Below are 22,886 nucleotides of genomic sequence, written 5' to 3' on the forward strand. Positions count from 1 at the left end.
TTTGGAAGGCAAGAATAGGAAAATGGCCCATAGCAAGCAACAATGGGATCCATATTAATGAAACCAAAATGAAATCTGTATTAAATTATTATGAAAAACCATATGTTGCACTGATCACTGTCATTCGAGAAAGACAAGAGAAGACAAACGATTCCGAAGGAGGAGGAGGAGGAAGACGAGAAGCACTGCCATCTTCTTCCTTCATTGCAAGGTATCAATTAAGAAACTTCGCTTCCTTTGCTCCCCCGGTATTAATGCCGAGTTGGCAACGGTGAGGGAAACTTTCCCCTCCCTCCCTCTCTCTCTCCCCTCTGTTCTCATCATATCCCCTCTCCTCTCTCCCTTCCCCTCTAACAACTCCTATCCGCCTTTCTCCACCTTCTCTTCTTCCCTGCTTAAAAACTTGATCAAACTTCTGAAGGAAGTTTGAATGAGCCGAGTGTGGAAGAGAGAGAGAGAGAGAGCGAGAGAGAGAGAGAGAGAGAGAGAGCGAGAGAGAGAGAGAGAGAGAGAGAGAGAGAGAGAGAGAGAGAGAGAGAGAGAGAAAGATGACGCAGGGAATGAAAGCAAAACTATAAAAGAAGTGTTCCAATTGGGACACGTGAGTAAGCTTAAATCTCTGAGGAATACGAATCTCCAACTAATTGAATTGTAGTAATAAATACGGAGAGTAATGTCGACTTATAAATCTATCATCATTGTGGGTCGCCACGGGAACAGTGTATTGATTAGTATATTACGTGCTTGAAATATCGAAGACAGCTTTTTCTTTCAGGTTTTCGTGTCTGATTGGAGTCTTACATTGTTATTTTAATAATAATAATAATTATTATTACCATTATTAATGTTATGATTCTTATCATTACGATTATTATGATTAGCTAAGCTACAATTCTAGTTGGGAAAGCAAGATGTTATAAGCCCAAGGACTCCAATGGGAAAAAATAACCCAGTGAGGAAAGAAAGTAAGGAAACTGATAGAATAGTGCCTAAGTGTGCCGAACAAGCAAGAGAACTCTAATCCAAGACATTGAAAGACCATGGTAAAGAGGTTATGGCGCTGCCCAAGACTAGAGAACAATGGTTTGATTTTGGAGTGTCCCTATTCTAGAAGAGCTACTTGCCATAGTTCAAGAGTCCCTTTTACCCTTACCCAGTTGAAAGTAGTCACTGAACAATTACATTTCAGTAAATCCCTTGAGTGAAAAAGAATTTTTCGGTTATCTTATTGTCATCAGATGCATGAGGAAAGAGGAGAATGTTTAAAGAATAGGCCAGAGTATTCAGTGTATATGTAGGTAGAGGAAAAATAAGCCGTAACCAGAGTACGACTAGCCAGTCAAAGAACTCAATGATTCTAGTGGTAGTATCTTAATGGGTGGCTGGTGCTTTTGCCAAACTACTACCTATAGCATATTTTGAATCATATTCCGTGAACAACAAAACGGAAAATATTTTTTTTTCTGAGAAAGATGCACTCTTTTAAAAGAGGTCAATTTAAAGAAAAAAAAAACAGAGATGAGATATCAATTTGTGCCGCTTCCAGCTATATTCATTTGGAAATTTTCCTTAGCAGTTTATCACAACTCATACGTACTTTTCCATTCAGCTTTACATCAAAGGCTTTTAATTTTTTGGTACTATTCTTTTTTCTTATTACACCTATGTCAACGCTAGATTACTATTTTTTATACCATTCATCATCTCTTCGTCTTATACTCTACGTCTTAACCCTTACAATTATTGATAATCGATGTACTCCTTCAGTGAAACGTCATTAATGGTTACTATATCGTGATCTTCTATGAGCTCTTGCCCATGTAAGCTCTTTAATATCTCTTTTCTCTCTCTTATTTTTAGACTTCCCGGCCCTTGTGGCCAACCACTGTCTGTGCAACCATACTCCTCGTAGGTGTCTCTCCATTGTTGTCCCACAACCATACTCGCTGTATTTCTTAGAATCTCATACTTCTTACGGGTGCATTTCAATAGCTCTCCTCCTCCATGGCAACTGCGATATAAATACTTTGTTTTCAGCTAATTTGTTCAATTTATTCGTATCTCTTTTATTTCATCTTGTCGCACTTGTTCTATTACTCTTTGTTTTTCCATTTGTTATATATTCTTGTTCCTGGGAAACTATTTTTAGCTGGCTATCGTGTTTCTCTCATCTGTAATCTCCATTTTATAGTTAATACTAACCACAAATTTATTTATTTCCATTCACACTAAACTTCTTCTTTCCAAGATTTCTACTAAAATTAGCTTCACGGAGAGGGGCCTTGGCCGCTGATCATATGTATATATGGTCAGCTTTTGCCATTCATGATCAACCTTTAAACATTTTAAGATCTAAATAAATTATCGGTTTTAGGTGAACACTTATCTCCAACTGTTTTTTTTTTTTTACTCTATTGCGCCTTCCAAATATGAATACTTACATTAAAATATCTTTAATCTTTCTTCTTCAAACAAATTCTTTTTATTTCCAGGTTAGACAACCTCTGTCGGGTATTACACTTATGAATGTCCGAAAGATTATCAACATTGAGCTTTCTAGAGCAAGTAATCCTGTGATTACTCCTGAGTCCCCCATCCCAAGGCTGGTAGTACGGTATGGTACGGAATGTTTTCCGTACTTCGTACGTGATTAACAAACGTACCGTATTTTCTTACCTGAGCCTCAATTAGTTTTTCATACCGTACCGTACCGTATCATAATTCCATACTTTTATCGTACTGTAAACTATATAAATCTAAATCGTTAAAATCCCCTCTTTATGAAAATGTCTAAATGAACAGGAGTAAATTAACCAGGGAATGTTATACGTACATATGTCTCTATTCAGTATAGTGATATAAATAGTGATGATGCTGATGATGATGACAGCACTAACAATAACTGCAATGATATCAATACTTATGATAAAATTAGTAATAGCTACAAGTAATATGTAATTGCAATAGAACTGCTACCACTGCTACTACTCCTTCTACTACTGCTAATACCGCTGCTATTACTACTAGTAATAACAACAAATACACAAATCTGCTATATAAGTAATTATAATTTCTTTATTTCTATGTTCTCGAAATTGACCAAGAGTATTTACATGAAGATTCATGAACCCTATTTCCCAAGAAACTATTTTATTTGATGCATGTAATGTAGGGCCAGGACCACCCCTTAGGAGGTTTTCTGCTTACATTTTCTAACTCCTATTTCCTAATAACCTGTGTCTTGGGCTATGTCAAGAACTTAGAGATCACCCTCAACTCCGGGCAGTTCTTACGTAGGGGACCACAAACCCCCGTTTCGTACTACGCTCAACTCCGCCTCAAATAAATCTACATTAAGCCTTGGGACGGTCAAATATATTCAAACTTTCATGAACTTTTGCAGGGACTATTACAATATATCAATAAATATATGTAAAGAACAAAAATTACTATAGCATAATATATATTTCGAAAGTATAACAAAATGTACACAGACAAACCGAAAAAATCTTGATTTTAACAGATTTCTCTTTGTAAACGAAGTCCTCTCAGGAAAAAATAACTAATGTATAATTACATATTGCATTATAAATACTTTCTTGTTACATACGCTTTCATTTGAGCCTATGTTGACATTTCTTAAAGCCAAAGTTTACGTTATACTGAAATAATTACAAAAACTTCTCTATCCGTTTCAAACTGATAAATTCAAATAATTAAGTGATGTTTCTTTCTCCTGGCAATTTCCAAACTTATTATAAAGGATATAGTGCATTTAATATTTTTCATAGAAAATTTAAAGGTAACTGTTCATATGTAGTTAGAAGTTGTTATTAACTATTTTTTTATCTATTTGTTCATTTATTTATTTACGTGTTAATCGTGAAAGTTGCCGACGAGAGTTTTTTCGCAGTGGTCGCCACACATTGTCAAGCATAAAAACAAATGCTGAATGTAAGCGAAGAAGCCGCCAACAAAAAGATGATATATCGTTATATTTGATAAATACTATATATTTTGCAAAGGTGACAATATAAAGAAGGTCTTGGGTAATAGACCTAGCTTGCAGAAGTTCCACTCAGATGCGTATAAAAACCTTGAAGAAAAGGAAATTGAACTAAATGGTGAAAATTTACCATGCAAGGGAGGCCCAATTTCATGAGTGCTGACCCAAGCAGTTTTTAGTGAGACGAATACCTTAGCAGCATTGCACCATTACGTAAACTGAGGAAGCATCAGACAGGAAAAGAAGTATAGAGAAAGCATTTTTCCATCTACGATTTTATGAAAAAGGAAGTTATTCTCAAAGATTGGGTTCTAAAACTTTATCATTTAGAAATGTGTATAATGAGAATCTATGCAACTATAATAATTTGAACAAGCTTGTGAAATAAGTAGTTAATCTCAAGTTGAATATTGTGCACTGTTCTGACATGTAAGACAGCATCGACTTCTGATCACCCCCATATAAAGCCACACTGACATTTTGTAAATCTTTAGCATCACTGAAAACAATTGTTCTTTCTGCTCATGATTTGGGAGATAATGACTGGCTCAAAGAAGTTAATCTTGAGCTTCAAACTAGAATACTAGAATGCTCTACAATCTGTGTTTACCCTAATTTGTGGTAAGAGGAACCCATCAGATCGAGAAAGAATATTAACACTATCAGTTTTTCAAAATATATGTAAAGCAGCAACAGGTGGACACTGGAAGATGAAAAAGCATTGTATGACACCCCACCATCTCTTTAAATCTAAACAATTAACTACTCTCCTAAACAAACTAGGTAATTGTGAATCCTATACTTATTCCCTTGAATTGGAAACTGCCCTAGTAAATTCATAGTTGAAAGTGATTCAGTAGTCAATAACAGTGATGTGGTTAAGGATCAGTCTGAAGGAACAGTGTTTCATGAGGACTGAGACAACTTTGATCAGCTGGTGTCTGATATTTATGGAGCTGGATCAGTTATTATTATTATTATTATTATTATTATTATTATTATTATTATTATTATTATTTCTATTATTGTTATTATTATTATCATTATTATCATTATTATTATTATTAATAGCTAAGCAACAACCCTAGTTGGAAAAGCCAAATCCTTTAAGAACAAGGGTTCCAACAGGGAAAAATAGCCCAGTCAGGAAAGGAAATAAGGAAATAAATAAACGACATAAGAAGTAATGAAAAAATAAAATAAAATATTTCAAAAAACCATTAACAACATTAAAATAGATATTTCATATATAGACTATAAAAAGACTTATATCAGCCTGTTCAACATGAAAACATTTGCTGCAAGTTTGAACTTTTGAAGTTCTACTGATTCAACTACCCGATTAGGAAGATCATTAGACTACTTGGTCACAGCAGGAATAAAACTTCTAGAATACTGTGTAGTATTGAGCCTCATGATGGAGAAGGCTTGGATATTAGAATTAACTGCCTGCCTAGTATTACGAACAGGATGGAACTGTCCGGGAAGATCTGAATGTAAAGAATGGTCAGAATTATGAAAAATCTTATGCAACATGCATAATGAACTAATGGAACGATGGTGCCGAAGGTTATTATCTAGATCAGGAATGAAAGAATTAATAGACGGTAATTTTCTGTCCAACAAATTAAGATGAGAATCAGCAGCAGCTGAAGACCAGACAGGAGAACAATACTCGAAACAAGATAAAAGGAAAGAATTGTAATACTTCTTCAGAATAGATTGATCACAAAAATCTTAAAAGACTTTCTTAATAAGCCAATTTTTTGTATAATTGAAAAAGACACAGACTTAATGTGTTTCTCAAAATTAAATTTGCTTTACAGAATCACACCTAAAATTTTAAAAGAGTCATACAAAGTTAAAGAAACATTTTCAATGCTGAGATCCGGATGTTGAGGAGCCACTGTCCTTTACCTACTTACAATCATACTTTAAGTTTTGTTAGGATTCAACTTCATACCCCATAATTTTCACCATGCACTAATTTTAGCTAGATCTCTATTAAGGGATTCAGCAACCCCAGATCTACATTTAGGAGATGGGATTGTTGCAGAGAGAGTAGCATCATCTGCATATGAAAAAAAGCTTGTTTTCTAGGTCAAACCACATGTCATGTGTATATATTATGAAAATTAATGGGCCAAGAACACTACCCTGAGGAACAGCAAATATCACATTCCTATACACAGTATGGTGCCCATCAACAACAACTCTTTGCAATCTGTTGCTTAAAAATTCAATAATGATGCTAAGAAACGACCCACCCACTCCCATCTGTTTTATTTAAAAAACAAAGACCTCATGATAAATCGACAAAGGCAGTAAAAAAAATCAAGGCCAATCATATGAACTTCCTGACCACAATCAAAGGAATTCTGTACAGCATTGGAGATTGTAAGAAGGGCATCACATGCTCCAAGGCCTTTACAAAAACCAGATTGCAAACTTGGAAACATGATTACCCTCAGCAAACCTGTTAAGACGTTTTGCCAAAAGGCGTTCAAAAATTTTAGATAATTTGGGAGTTATGGAAATTGGGCGGTAATCAGTTGGACATTAGCTGCCACAAACTCATTTACATAGTAGAGTAACATTACCAATTCTCCAACAAGTGCTAAAAGCTCATTTTGCTAACTTGCGCAAAATAACCGATAACTTTGGAGCTAAGAAATCTGCAGTCTTTGTCAAAAACAAAAGAAAAATACCATTTGGGTCTACACCTCCATCAGCATCAAGGTCCATCAAGAGAGCTTTAATTTCATAACATCGAAAAGCTAAACTAGTTAGTTTAGCCTCAGGAAAACAAAAATGAGGAAGTTCGAGTTTCTCATTACTCTGCTTACTGTTAAACACATCAGCCAAAAGGGTTGCCTTTTCCTTTGGGCAGTAAGTGACTGAGCCATCTGGTTTAAGTAAAGGAGGAACTGTTGCATCTACACCAAAGAGTACAGATTTAAGGATAGTCCACCACTTATGTTCCTGGGTTGTACCAGAAAGGGTTTTTTATGGTTAGATTGTATTCCTTTTCAGTTGAAACATAAACACTCTAAGCAAAAGCTCTAAGCTGAGTATAGTTATTACAAATCAAATCTGATCTTTTACCCTTCCAAAGATGATATGCCTCCTCATTCTCCAAATAATCCCGTCTACAATCATTATTGAACCATGGTTTGTTCTTCACCTAATGCCTTAGCACACGAGAAGGGATATGCCTATCAATTATGTTGACTAGATTCTCATTCAGAAGGACAAGACCACAGTTGGAATCTACATGCAAGATTTAGGATTCGGAAAAGATGATGCCCTGAAATGAGTTCCTCGTATGTCTTAATCCATTCCTGATACCCAACCAAAGAAAAAGCAGAGAAGATTCAAAAGACCAGTTTGAGAGTTAGCACCATACTACCAGAGAAAACGGCCAGAACCAACACTCATGGAGCTCTCAAACTGTGCTGAAAATTTACAAGATTCTGTTTCTTTTTCTAGATTATTGCTCATCTTATGCACATCGAGGATCAGTTTATTCCTGCTATATCGGGATCTGTGTCTACTGTAGTAATGGCAATACTCCAAACTGTACCACAACTATTTGGTATCATCCAATGACTAATGCAGAAATTACGGACCTCAAAACAATTCAAGAATGTTTCAGGTGCAGTCAAGAAGCATCATCTGAAGTAGGACAAGATTACATAATTAAAACATTTGATCTTAATGTTTGCATAAAAAACTTCCATCTGATACGGAGTGACCCAGAAAAAAGACATAAGGCATATCAAACTCATTGGTACTTTTCACATCTGTGAAACAGGCGCTTCATACAGTTAAAGCAATTAAGAATTTTATCAATCCATTTCAACTTGAAATCTCGCAGTCTCTCATGTTTAACCTCTGGAGCATTACTATCGGAAGAAATACGGCAATAACAACAAATGCAGCCATTTCTAGTCCTCTGCAGGACAAAGGCCTCAGACATGTCAATTCATGTCTGGGGTTTGGTCACTTTTTATCCCCACGCTGCCCAGTGCGGATAGATGATGATGAGAGGTTCTGGTCTGATCACTCACAGCACACAAACTTAGTATGGGTAGCCCTGACTAGTACAGCTTCGCTGATCATGACGTTACACAAACCCCTTTACCACGTTAAAGTATCCCCTCTCAGAAAGGATATATATATATATATATATATATATATATATATATATATATATATATATATATATATATATATATATATATATATATATATATATATATACAGAGAGAGAGAGAGAGAGATACAGTATTTATACATATCTATCTATATATATATATATATATATATATATATATATATATATATATATATATATATATGTATATATATACATATATATATATATATATATATATATATATATATATATATATACATATATATATATATATATATATATATATATATATATATATATATATATATACTGTATGCTGCATATATATATATTATGTATATCTATACACAAACACACACACACACATATATATATATGTATATATATATATATATATATATATATATATATATATATATATATATATATACATATATATATATATATATATATATATATATATATATATGTCATGGGTAGATACGATACTATTAAAGGAGATATTTTAAAAGACAAAAATATCTATTCCCAAAGTGTGAGCAGCTAGGCACGACGAGATTCGACTCCGGCCCTGTTTGGTCAAACCTGTCATCACTTCGCTGTCGTCAGCATTTTGGAAGTAAACCGAACCTCGACAAGAGCGCCTGCAGCGATAAGGGAACTGTCCTATTTTGACCAAAATCTCATCGTCTTAATTAGTGGAGTCAGCATATCTTGAGAAACTGAGCCTGAAGGAAAGCCTTGTTTAGGATATATGTCATTATGGAAGGACACGTGCTGCCCCTTTGTTACGACTTAACACGTGGTCCAGATTGCATCAGAAATTTCTTCTAGAAGCTTTCATGGCGTGATCGAAGTGGGCGTTTTTGAGGAAGCCAATAGAGATGCAGAATTGTTAAAAAGAACGTCTTCTATGGAAATTACCACTGCCCACTGTAATTAACACTGCCCATACATGGGTATATAAACTTCAAGAAGAGATTGTCTAAGAGAGATAGGGCAGGACATAAGACAAGAGAGGAACTATGTCCGAAGCAGATAAGATCCAAGTCCTAACGAGATGAGAAATAGAGAAGATCATAAGTCTGATAGAGCCAGATTCTAACCTTCCCTTCAGACAACAAAAGCCTATCACCAAAATCATGTTATGGTCGAGAAGAAGAGACAAATTGAAGCAGCCAGCTATCCCTGCTTGTGACGAGAAGTAGCCAACACTGCCTACAGCCTGCCTTAGTTCAACACTATCATCGAATTCTTGGAAGAAGACCTCTGATGTCCCTTCTTGATGCCACCCTTTTTGTGACGTTTTCAAATCCGGTCATGGTGCCAGTTTCATCTGAACTTCAGCCGCCCTTCTGCAACGTTCTCAAGCCTGAAGTCTCCCTACCAGTTTCGTCTCAGCAGCTGCAGAAAACTATTCCTTAAGTATTTCTACCTTACTGACTGCTCCCCTTTTCTGTTGGTGTTTAATTGATTTGATTTGCCTGTAAAGTAAACAAATTAGAAAATTTGGTTTTCTTTATATAAGTTTGTGAATAAACGTGCTGTGTTTTTTCGTGAGTTTCTTTTTATATTCAATTCCCATATTTAATTGGTTGTTGTTGACATTTATTTTACTTATTAAAAGAACCTGTGACGATTTTAAGATCGTAACAATACACACATATATATATAAATATATATGTATATGATTTGTATATATATATATATATATATATATATATATATATATATATATATATATATATATATATATATATATATATGTGTGTGTGTGTGTATGTGTGTGTGCGTATTCATACATATGTATATATATATATATATATATATATATATATATATATATATATATATATATATATATATATATATATATATGTGTGTGTGTGTGTGTGTGTGTATGTATGTATATATACATATAATTATATAATTATATATATAAATATATATATATATATATGTATATATATATATATATATTATGGAGGATCAATTTTTGCTTTATTTTTATTTATTTTTTGATGTTTGCCAAATCCAGAGAGAGAGAGAGAGAGAGAGAGAGAGAGAGAGAGAGAGAGAGAGTGTGTGTGTGTGTCTCAGCGAGCGAGAGGTAGTGTAATGATTGGTTGTTGTGAGAAAGACTGTTGGTATAAATGAGGCTCTTTGTTTGTTTTTAGCTGGGTTAGGATAGTGGTGAATGTCTTGGGCGAACGATTTTTTTTTTTTTTTTTTTATTTGACTGCTGCAAGAGTCAGTTTTGTGTGATTCGAGTGATGGATTTAATTTATATTATTTCGACCAGCGTGGAAGTGATTACTTATTTCTAAAGTACAATTTTGTTTATCTTTGCTAGGAGTGATTCTGAATAATAGAAAGCTTCTTATTTATCTTTGATTATAGTGTGACAGTTTAGTTAGCTTGGAGTGTTCGTATGTGTTTTTCTTTTTATATTTTGCAGGCCGTAATTCCTCCTTTGGAGAATTTTTTTTTAATGCTGATCTACAGTTGCTGACCTGGCCTGTAATAGATTGTATTTAGACTGCTCTTTTGGATTGCTCAACCGTTTATGACCTGGCCTGTGTATTAACATTACATATGATGATGATGATTATGATGATGATGATGATGATTTTAACACCCATGACCCCGAAGAGTTAAGGCTGTTGTACCAAATTAGCAGACAGTCTTCTGTTTCTCATATAGTGGTGTTGTGCTAATAAAGACAGTCAGCTCAGTGAATGATTACATAAGTGGTTATTTTATGTGACATCTTGCGAAAGTGTTAGTGAACACACGCAATTTATATATATATATATATATATATATATATATATATATATATATATATATATATATATATATATATATATATGTGTGTGTGTGTGTGTGTGTGTGTGTGTGTTTTGAAATTAGTGTTGTGGTGAATTTAAGTTTAAGTTTTGTTAGTGTTGAGTTTTAAGATTTGTTATTGATTTTGAGGTGTTTATTTGATTGTAGATGGGTTTTTTGTGTGAAATATTTTAGTTTTAAGTAATATTCTATTAAGGTTATGGTTTGCTTTTATTTCCCGTCTGTTTATGAGTCCAGTTGATAACGTAAGGGGAAAGTTTGTGATGAGGAGACATTTGTCAGTTTGAATGATTCAAGGGTGTGGGGGTTGTTCTTGCGACATCCCGCCACAATATATATAATTTACATATATAGATAAATATATATATATATATATATATATATATATATATATATATATATATATATATATATATATATATATATATATATATATATATATATATATATATATATATATATATATATGTATGTATAGTGTATATATATATATATATATATATATATATATATATATATATATATATATCTATATATAATATATTATATATGTATATATATATATATATATATATATATATATATATATATATATAATATACTATATATATGTGTATATTTATGTATACATATATATGTATATATATGTATATATATATATATATATATATATATATATATATATATATATATATATATATTTATATATATATATATATATATATATATATATGTATATATATATATATATATATATATATATATATATATATATACATATATATATATATATATATATATATATGTATGTATATATATACATATATATATATATATATATATATATATATATATGACTACTCCCTCAGCGAAATAACTTGATATAATTCCCACATTAGGATTTGCTTTCCTTAACTGATGTCCAGGTAATTTCCCTTCTCCCAGTGAATCAATCTCTGGCAACGGTTTATAATTCCTATAATTGGTCCCTGACTCAAGTAATGAAGCTCTAACTGGAAAAATAAAAAATGAACAACAGGTGATGTTTTAATGACAATGATGGAACATCAGCCTTTTGTTCCATACTCATATGGTACTCGAAGGGGCATACAAAAACTATTACAGCAACAGCATGAAAAGCTGAGTTTTCTTACCTGGTGAGGAATGGTGAAGGACCTGAAAGTTATTTCAGATTAATTAATGAGAGAGAGAGAGAGAGAGAGAGAGAGAGAGAGAGAGAGAGAGAGAGAGAGAGAGAGAGAGAGAGAGAGAGAGAGAGAGAGAGAGAGAGAGTTTAAATTTCTGTCTACCTCTGTGTATAATGGGTCCTTTGATCTGTCGTTTGTTAGTCACGTTTGTCATCAACCAGGAATAAAAAATTTAGGGAGTGCTCTAGCCTTAGCTTTTATGTCTAGAAAATGGCACGGCCTTGAAATGCCAAAACAGTGGAAATGTCTCTGAATGGGTCAAAAGATTGCTAATGTGTTGAAATAAGTCTCGATCCTCTTAATGTGCCATAAGGGGTATATCCCTAAATGCACCAAAACAGTACAGGGTTCTCCTAATGTGCCGAAAAATTGCAAGGGTCTCATTTAACAAAACAAAACAGCCTAGCTCATTTTAATGTGTCAAAAGTGTGATAGGTCCTCGAAATGTGCTAAAGTAATGTTATGTCTTTCAAAGTCAAAATATGTCTAGGGGTTCTTGCTGTGTTAAAATAGTGCTAGGTTCTCTTAATGTACCAAAGCAGTGTGAGGTCCTCCTAATGATTTAGAACTTTGCTAGGTCCTTTCATTGAGTCAAAACAGTGTTAGTTCGTCTTAATGTGTGAAAACAGTGATAGGCCCTCTTAACATGTAAAAACTGCTAGGTCCTCTTAAAATGATATAGCATTATTAGGTCCTTTTAAAATGATATAGGAGTATTAGGTCCTCTTGAGGTATCAAAACATCTCTAGATCCTCTTAATGGGTCGAAACTGTTCTAGATCCTCTCACTATGTCAAAACAGTGTTAGGTCCTCTTAAGGTGGAAAAGCAGCACTAATTCCTCTTAAAATGGGAAACAGTACTAAGTCCTGTATCAAAACAGTGCTAGGTTCTCTTGATGTCTAAGTCCTCTTAATGTGTCATAACTTTGCTATGTCCCCTTAATGTGCCTAAGCAGTAATTGGTCCTCTTAAAGTGCCAAAGCAGCCATAGTTCATCTTAATGTGGCAAAGCAGTGCTAGAACATCTTAATAACTCATAACAGTGCGAGATCTTCTTTGATATCTCATAACAGTGCTAGATCCTCTGATACCTATTCGAAGAAAAAGCAGAGGAGGAAAAAAAACCGCTTGAACCAGCCCTCATGCATCCCTCAAACTTTGGTGAAAATTAGTAACATCAAAGCTATAAATTTACAAGATTTTTTTCTAGATTATTGCTCGTCATTTGCAGTTTGGGGATTTATTTTTTTCTGTGATAGCGGGATCTTTATCTACTACTGGTAATACTCCAAACTATACCAAACTATTGGGTATAATCTAATGATTAATACAGCAATTACGGACCTCAAAACAATTCAAGAATGTTTGAGGGGCAGTCAAAACGTATCATCCGAAGTAGGACAAGATTACACAATTATAACATTTGATCTTGGTGTTTGCATGGAAAACATCCCTCTGATATGGAGTGAGCCAGAAAAAATACAAAAGGCATATGATACTATTTGTAATTCTCCCACTTGTGAAACAGTTGCTACGAACAATTAAAGCAATTCAGAGTTTCATCAATCCATTTCAACTTGAAATCTCGCAGTTTCTGATATATTTATCCTTGGGAGCATCAATATCTGAAGATATACGGCATGATGTGCTACACGCATTGAGTAAAGGCCAATTACAGAAAGACAACTTCGTGAACGACTACCTTTTGAAAAAATTTATCTTTATTCGAAACCATCAAGAGAAAGAAGTTCACAAAGGATTATAACAACAGAGAAAGAAATACAATACAAGTCTCTATTGACATGAATCTTTTTATTTAAAAAGTCTACAATTCTTAGTTTTACAAACAAGAAATTTTGTTTGAAGATAAAATCACCCATTCACGTATGCTAGCATAGGATGATCTAACTTAATATGACTCAATTTAGCTTAAATGAGTACATTTGATACAGGTAGTATGCAAGTAGACCAAGTCATGAACAGTGGACAGTGGACATTTATTAATTCATATTTTCTCAAGTTTGTGAGAACATCTGCGTTATTTATCACAGTGTGTTCTGTATGCTACCTGCAAGTGTTAATATAAACTCAAAGGAAAGCTTATATAATATGGAAGCTTTTTTATATAAAGCATTTACCCATAGATTCGTTATTTTTTTCCTGACAGGACTTCGTTTCCAAAGAAAAATATGAAAAAAAAAACAGATTTTTCCAGTTTGTATATGTTTCTTGGAATATTACAATAGTCCCTGCTAAATTTCATGAAAGTCTGAGTATTTTTGACAGACCATTTAAGACTTAATGTAGGTTTATGTGAGGCGGAGTTGATCGTAGTCTGAACGGAGGTCGCTATGTTCTTGATATAGCCCAAGACATAGGTTATCAAGAAATGTGAGTTAAAAAAGAAGTTTGCACATAACATCATGAGGGGTAGTCCTGGCACCCGGCCTTATATTATTCATAAAATCTTACTCAAAATATTTCCCAGTATCATGATCTTCTGCATATTGATTGTTCAAACCATTACCTCTTTTCTCAAGGATCTTAGTAATATAAAACAAGTATAGAAGATAATAACCATCAGTGGAACTTAAACCAATGCCTGAAATTACCAAGTAATTAATAACTGAAAACAAAAAAATCTTTTGAATGTACATAATGGCAGTCAGTATATGGAATATACCTTTCATTGGCATCGAATCAAACATATTGATTTAAAATTATTATGTATTACCTGTTAGAAACATAAGGGCATCTATTATATCATCCTTCATAAGTAGTTTCAATTAATTTAGAATGTACTACTGCAGCCAATAATTCATATCGATTCCGGGAGAAAAGTCCTCACATCTTACTGCTCCCTTTCGAGACGGCAGTTTGATTCTGACGTTATAACCACACAGCCTCGTAAACTATCAACCAGGCCATTTCTGTATTTAAAGACATCTCTCTCTCTCTCTCTCTCTCTCTCTCTCTCTCTCTCTCTCTCTCTCTCTCTCTCTCTCTCTCTCTCTCCTATGCTCACCATATGAATAGATGCATCAGATGTTCTTTACAGTAATATCTGATTTAAGGGAAGTGATCACTGTGCAAGAAGAAAAACAGAGTTAAGATTTTGAATACTGTCTATAAATCATAATTTTTTTTTTTTTTTTTTTTTTTTTTTTTTTTTTTGTCGTAGCCTGTTATCGCATGTGTTGTCAGGAATACAAACAGGTTTTTTTTTCACCTAGTGGAAACATAACTGACTTTATAACTAAATACTTGAAAATTTTACTTTTATCTTGCAAATACAGAACTATGAATTATAGAGCTTAAAATATCAAAGTTTATAAATCGCACAGTAGGACAATCATGAGTCAGCCATATCCAGCAGATCGAATCTTGGAAAGATACCAACAGTATTTTTGAAAGATCATTTTTGTATCATATTAAATGAAATAATATTTATATACTTTATATATAGTAAAGGAAATTACATAGTACAGTGAGATTCGATGTTTAGGATTATAACAACTATTTGTTTATATTCTATGACATTGGAGGGGATTATTTCCTATGTCGCTAAGTTGTGGTCGCTGTTACCCTAGAGGTGGAATCAGGAAGTTAGATAGGGAGACGTTATTCTTATAATAAAAAATACTCTATCTATATATATGTATGTATATATATATATATATATATATATATATATATATATATATATATATATATATATATATATTTATATATATATATATATATATATATATATATATATATATGTATATATACATGTATATATATATATATATATATATATATATATATATAAGAGAGAGAGAGAGAGAGAGAGAGAGAGAGAGAGAGAGAGAGAGAGAGAGAGAGAGAGAGAGAGAGAGAGAGAGCGAGAGAGAGAGAGAGAGAGAGAGAGAGAGAGAGAGAGAGAGAGAGAGAGAGAGAGAGAGAGTAATGAATCATAGTAATAATTGTCTTTTCATCTTCCTATCCAGTCTCCTATCGTTTCCTTCAAACTGCAAAGCCGAGCGTTGAACGAATTCAGAAATTTCTTACTAAAATTCATAAATCAAATTACTTAGTTTATTATTATTATTATTATTATTATTATTATTATTATTATTATTATTATTATTATTATTATTATTATTATTATGATGATGATGTTTTACGAGGGCATACTGGAACGAGGGAATAAGAATTTTTCCCGAGTCTTAAACGTCTTCGGAAAAAATTCTTAAAGGATTTCCAAATACCCCCAAATGAAAAAACCATAGACTTGGCATGGAGTTCAGTATGACTCCAGAACAGAATCACTGGATGACTTGGTAGAAAATCTTTTCTGGATTCCAAATGGCTTCAGACGAAATAGCCATAGACTTAGCCTGGAGTTCTGAATGACTCCAGAACATAATCGTTGAAATTTTTTGGAAGAAATCTCAGAAGAGAATCGTTGCATAGCTTCGGAAGAAATCTTTCCCTGATCGTCAAGCGGCTTCAAAAGAAATAGCCGTAAACTTGGCATAGAGTTCTGAATGACAGAATGAAAGAATCTTCTCAGAGCTCCTTGTACAGCACCTGAAGAAGTGTAATGAATTATAGTAATAATTGTCTTTTCATCTTCCTATCCAGTCTTATCTTTTCCTTCAAACTGCAAAGCAGAGCGTTAAACGTCTTCAGAAATTTCTGACTCAAATTCATAAATCAAATTACGTTTTTTATTCTTCTTCTTCTTCTTCTCCTTCTTCTTCTTCTTCTTCTTCTTCTTCTTCTTCTTCTTCTTCTTCTTCTTCTTCTTCTTCTTCTTCTTCTTCTTCTTATTATTATTATTATTATTATTATTATTATTTTTGTTGTTGTTGTGGTTGTTGTTGTATGATAATGATGATGATGATTTACCAGGGCACATTGAAACGAGAGAAAAAGAATTTTTCGCGAGTCCTAAACGTCTTCGGAAGAAAATCTTCCCAGATCTCCAAATAACCTCAAAAGAAATAACCATAGACTTAGCATGGAGTTCAGTATGACTCCAGAACAGAATTCCTGAATGGCTTCTGAGAAAATCTTTCCTGGATTCCAAATGGATTCAGAAGAAATAGCCAAAGACTTAGCCTAGAGCTCTGAATGACTGCAGACCAGAATCGTTGAATGGCTTCGAAAGAAATCTTTCCATGATCTCCAAATGGCTTCAGAAGAAATAGCCGTAGACTTAGCCTGGAGTTCTGAATGACTCCAGAACAGAATCGACGAATGGTTCCGAAGAAATCTTTCCCTGAGCTCCATATGGCTATAGAAGAAATAGCCATAGACTTAGCATAGAGTTCTGAATGACTCCAAAACAGAGTATTCCCGAAGCTCCTTGAAGAGCACCTGAAGAAAACTTTCCCAGATATCCAAAAGGCTTCAGAAGGCATAGCCGGAGACTTAGCGTCATATTTTCTTTTTAAATATAGCTTGCAACACCTCACATGATCTGTATGCAGCTATAAAAGTTTACGCAGTGAACATTGTTATATTGTTATTGGCCATTTTCGTATCACACCTGGGTGGAAGTCATCATTTGACTCACAGAGGTTGCGTTCTGCCGGACCAGTGAGCTAACTGTGAGAGTTTTGTTACTACAGGAGGTCAAAGAGCCCCTAATGCTAGGGGGAAGAGGAGAAGGAGGAAGAGAAAGAGGAAGAGGAGAAGGAGAAAGAGGAAGAGAAAGAGGAGGAGGATGAAGAGAAAAAGAAGGACGAAGAGAAAGAGGAACAGGAAGAGGAGAAGGAGGAAGAGAAAGAGGAAGAGGAAGAGGAGAAGGAGTAAGAGAAAGAGATGAGAATGTTGAGATGGATATGTGGGGCGACAAGAAGAGATAAGATACGGAATGAGGTAATTAAGGGTACCACAGTGGACAGAGAACTATCAGATAAGATCCAAGAAAGTAGACTGAGGTGGTATGCTCATGTCGTGAGAAGAGACGAACAGTATATTTGGAGGAGAGTGATAGAAATGGAGGTACATGGAACGAGAAGGAGAGGGAGACCAAAGTGAAGGTGGATGGACTGTATCAAGGATGACCTTCGATCACAGGGATTAACCGGTGATGAAGTTTGGGACAGAGGTAGATGGAGAACGCTGGCCAGAAACATGGATCCCACATAAAAGTGGGAAAAGATGCAGACAAGGAAGAAGAAGAAGAGGTAAAGTACTTCAAATAAGAGTCATAGAGCTCCTAATGCTAAAAGTATGGCTCCTCAAAATAGAGGTCAAATAGAATCTAATGCTAGAGGTAAAGTATTTCAAAATAGAGGTCAAAGAGCCCCTAATGCTAAAAGTATGGCACCTCAAAATAGAGGTCAAATGAAATCTAACGCTAGAGGTAAAGCTCTTGAAAATAGAGGTCAAAGAACCCTTAATGCTTAAAGTATGGCACTTCAAAATAGAGGCAAAAAATATCTAATGCTGGAGGTAAAACACTTAAAAATAGAAGTCAGAGCCCCTAATGCTAAAATTATGGCATATCAAACTAGAGGTCAAATAAAATGTAATGCTAGAGATAAGCACTTCAAAACAGAGGTCAAATAAAATCTAATGCTAGAGGTAAAGCACTTCAAAATAGAGGTAAAAGAACCCCTAATGCTAGAAGTATGGCACCTAAAAATAAAGGTCAAATAAAATCTAATGCTAGCGATGAACAATTCGAAATAGAGGTCAAAGAGCCCCCAATGCTTAAAGTATGGCACCTCATAATAAAGGCAAAAAAATAATCTAATGCTAGAGGTAAAACACTTCAAAACAGAGGTCAAATAAAATCTAATGCTAGAGGTAAAGTACTTCAAAATAAAGGTTAAAGAGCCTCTAATGCTAAAAAGTATGGTACCTCAAAATGGAGGTCAAAGAAAACCTTATGCTATAGGTAAAGCACTTCAAAATAGAGGTCAAATGAAATCTAATGCTAGAGGTAAAATACTTCAAAATAGAGCCCAAGAGCCCGTAATGCTAAAAGAGTGGCACCTTTAAATGGAGGTCAAAGAAAATCTAATGCTATAGGTAAAATACTTCAAAATAGAGGTCACAGAGCCCTTCATGCTAAAAGAATGGCACCTCGAAATTGAGGTCAAATAAAATCTAATGCTAGAGGTAAAGCACCCCAAATTAGAGGTCAAACGGTCCCTAATGCTAAAGGCATGGCATCTCAAAACAGAGGAGGTCAAAGAAAATCCAATGCTAGAGGTAAAGCATTTCAAAATTCAAAGAGTCCTTAATGCAAAAGATATGGCACCTCAAAATGGAGGTCAAAGAAAATATAATGCTAGAGGTAAAGCACTTCAAAATAGAGGTCAAATAAAATCTAATGCTAAAGGTATAGCACTTCAAAATAGAGATCAAAGAGCCCCTAATGCTGAAAGTATGGCACCTCAAAATAGGAGAGGTCAAAGTAAATACAATGCTAGAGGTAAAGCACTTCAAAATGGATTTCAAAGAACCTCTAATGCTAAAGGTAAGACACCTCAAAATAGAATTCAAATAAAATGTAATACTAGAGGTAAAGCACTTTAAAATAGAGGCCAAAGAGCCCCTATTGCTAAAGTATGGCATCTCAAAATGGAAGAGGTCCAAGAAAATCCAATGCTATATATATATATATATATATATATATATATATATATATATATATATATATATATATATATATATATATATATATATATGTATATATATATATATACATATATGTATATATATATATATATATATATATATATATATATATATATATATATATATATATATATATATATATATTATATATATATATATATATATATATATATATATATATATATATATATATATATATACATACACACACACACACATATATATATATATATATATATATATATATATATATATATATATATATATATATATATATATATATATATTATATGATGGTTCCCGAGTCTGGGGACCAAAAATATATTATATGAAGATGGTCTCGCGTCTGTGAACCAAGTATCTTCTTCTTCTTTTTTGTCTGTATCTTTTCCCACCTTCATGTGGGGTCAATGTTTCTCGCCAGCATTCTCCATCTACCTCCGTCCCACACTTCATCACCGGTTAATCCCTTTGATCGAAGGTCATCCTTGATACAGTCCACCACCTTCACTTTGGTCTCCCTCTCCTTCTCGTTCCCTTTTCCTCCATTTCCATCACTCTCCTCCCAATATACTGTTCATCTCTTCTTATGACATGACCATACCGCCTCAGTCTACTTTCTTGTATCTTATCTGACAGTTTTCTAACTCCTGGGGTACCCCTAATTACCTCATTCCGCATCTTATCTCTTCTTGTCACCCCACACATCCATCTCAACATTCTCATCTCGGCCACGTCCAGTTTCTCCTCTTCTGTCTTTTTTATTGCCCACATCTCTGCTCCATACATCATTGCTGGTCTCACAACTGTCCCCTGTAATTCACCTTTCAACTTACTTAATTGTTTTCCTGTCACATAGTACTCCACACACTTTTTTTCCAATTCTTTCATCCCGCTTATATTCTGTGGTTTTTTCCTGCCCCCAGATCACCATCCTCTGCAACTGTTGATCCCAAATACTTGAAATTTTCAACTCTTTTCAATATCTCTCCTTGGAAACTAACTTCCCCATTCTCCCCATTTTTTCAATCTGAAATATTCTGCTGATCTTCAATCCTCTATTTTCCATTTCTCTTCTCCACTCCTCCAATTTCTCTTCTACTATCTTTCGCCTAGTGCTACACAGTATAACATCATCAGTAAGAAGCATACACTAAGGAGACTGATCTCTAATACCTCGTGTTACTACATCCATGACCAGATCAAATAGGTAAGGGCTCAATGCAGACCCCTGATGTAGTCCCACATTTACTGGGAAACATTCTGCTCTTAACATTTGCTTGAGCCCTCCCACACATATCTTGGGTGATTCTTACGTGTTTCTCAGGGACTCCCTTTTCTCTCATACATCTCCACAGCTTCTGACGTGGTACTTGATCGTATGCCTTCTCCATGTCAATAAAGACCGTATGTAATCCTTTTTGTTTCTCCCGATATTTTTCTATCATGTGCCTCAAAGCAAATATTGCTTCAACAGTCCTCTTCTAGGCAGGAATCTAAATTGTTCCTCACCAATTGTCGTTTCATCTCTGAGTCTCTTCTCAATGATCTTCTCCCATATTTTCATAGCATTGCTTATCAATTTTATGCCTCTGTAGTTGCCATATTTCTGGATGTCTCCCATCCCCTCATAGATGTGAATGATTAGGCTTCTCCATTCCTCTGGTATCTTTTCCTAAGTGAAGATCTTCTGCGTCAGGTCCCACAAGATATCTAAGCCTTCCTCTCCATGACTTTTCCTTATCTCTACTAGTATATTATCTGGTCCTGCAGCTTTACTATTTTTCATCTTCTTAACTGCTTGTTCTACTTCTCTTCTAGTCACTCCTATGGTAACTGCCTCGTTTGGGAGTTCATCTTCAAATACTGTTCTTTGGTTCACCTCATTTAATAGTCCTTCAAAATAAGTTTCCCACCTTCTTTAAATTTCCTTCTCTTCTGCTAGAACTTTACCATTGCTATCTTTTATTTGCCTTATCTGTGTCAGGTCTTTAGATGCAGCATCTCAGACCTTAGCAATTCGTAATATTTTCTTCTCTCCTTCTGGTGCTTCCATCTCTTTATAGACTTCATTTAATGTCTCTGTCTTTGCCTTTGCTACTGCTCTTCTTGTTTCTTTCTTTGCCTGTTTATAGTTTTCTTTATCCTGCTCTTGTCCTGATATATCTGCCGTCTTCTTGGCTTCTTTCTTGGTTTTTACCCGTTCTTGCACCTCATCATTCCACCACCACAGTTCTTTATCATTTAGGGGTCTTCTTCCTGATGACTTTCCAAGTACTTCCTCACCAATCCTAAGAATCACTTTACTATTCTCGGTCCACCATTCTTGTACATCCTCATGTACCTTACTGCTTCCAGCACCTTTTTCTTGAACAAGACTCAGTTTTTCGTCTCTCAATTTCCACCACTTAATCTTTGGGTCCATTCTCGTCTTTTTACTTCTCCTACAATTCCTTAGTCTGCAATCAATTGCCACTAACCTGTGTTGCGCTGCTACACTCTCCCCATTTATCACCTTGTAATTTCTAACCTCTGTCAGATGGTCTCTCTTACACAGCAGCCAATCTATCTGTCTCTCCCTGCCACCGCTGCTGTAAGTAATCAGTCTGTTAATCTTTTTCTCAAAGAAGGTATTGATCATTGCTAGGTCAAAAGCCACTGCAAAATTAATCACTATTTCTCCCTCATCATTTCTCTAACCCACACCCCAACCTCCATGCACTCTCTCTATCTCTTCCCTACTAATTCCCAAGTGGCCATTCAGATCTCCTCCTATAATAACCCTTTCCCTTGTAGGAATTATTCCAAGCTCCTGGTCCATCTACTCCCAGAAGGTATTCTTCTCCTCCTCTGTACATCCAGTTTGCGGGGCATAGGCACACACCACATTGACTATTGTTGCTCCCAGTCCCAGCTTTAAACTCATAATTCTGTCATTTTTCCTAGTCACCCCAATCAAACTTTCCTTCAAATCTTTCGACAATATTATTCCTACACCATGTCTTCCTTCCATATTTGC

The 22,886-nt window shown here is 34.4% G+C and overlaps 1 protein-coding gene across 1 annotated transcript; it reads right to left on the reverse strand.

The window, feature by feature from the left end:
- Positions 1 to 21,542: 21,542 nt before the first annotated feature.
- On the reverse strand, positions 21,543 to 22,508 carry LOC137615306 (uncharacterized). The gene is made up of 2 exons (XM_068345103.1): positions 21,960 to 22,508; positions 21,543 to 21,749 (listed from the first exon to the last, which is right to left on the reverse strand). Exons 1-2 carry the CDS (start codon positions 22,506 to 22,508, stop codon positions 21,543 to 21,545), a joined length of 756 nt encoding a protein of 251 aa, XP_068201204.1.
- Between the last annotated feature and the right edge of the window lie 378 nt (positions 22,509 to 22,886).

Source organism: Palaemon carinicauda, chromosome 1 (assembly GCF_036898095.1).
Source record: "Palaemon carinicauda isolate YSFRI2023 chromosome 1, ASM3689809v2, whole genome shotgun sequence".
Taxonomy (NCBI): Eukaryota; Metazoa; Arthropoda; class Malacostraca; order Decapoda; family Palaemonidae; genus Palaemon; species Palaemon carinicauda.

Bases quoted from the DNA above. Each gene is read 5' to 3' on its own strand.
- LOC137615306 (XM_068345103.1), bottom strand. From the start codon at position 22,508: ATGATCAATACCTTCTTTGAGAAAAAGATTAACAGACTGATTACTTAC. The intron at 21,750-21,959 runs GCAAAGACAGAG...CTATTAAATGAG, and splicing joins CAAGAAGAGCAGTAGCAAAG to GTGAACCAAAGAACAGTATT.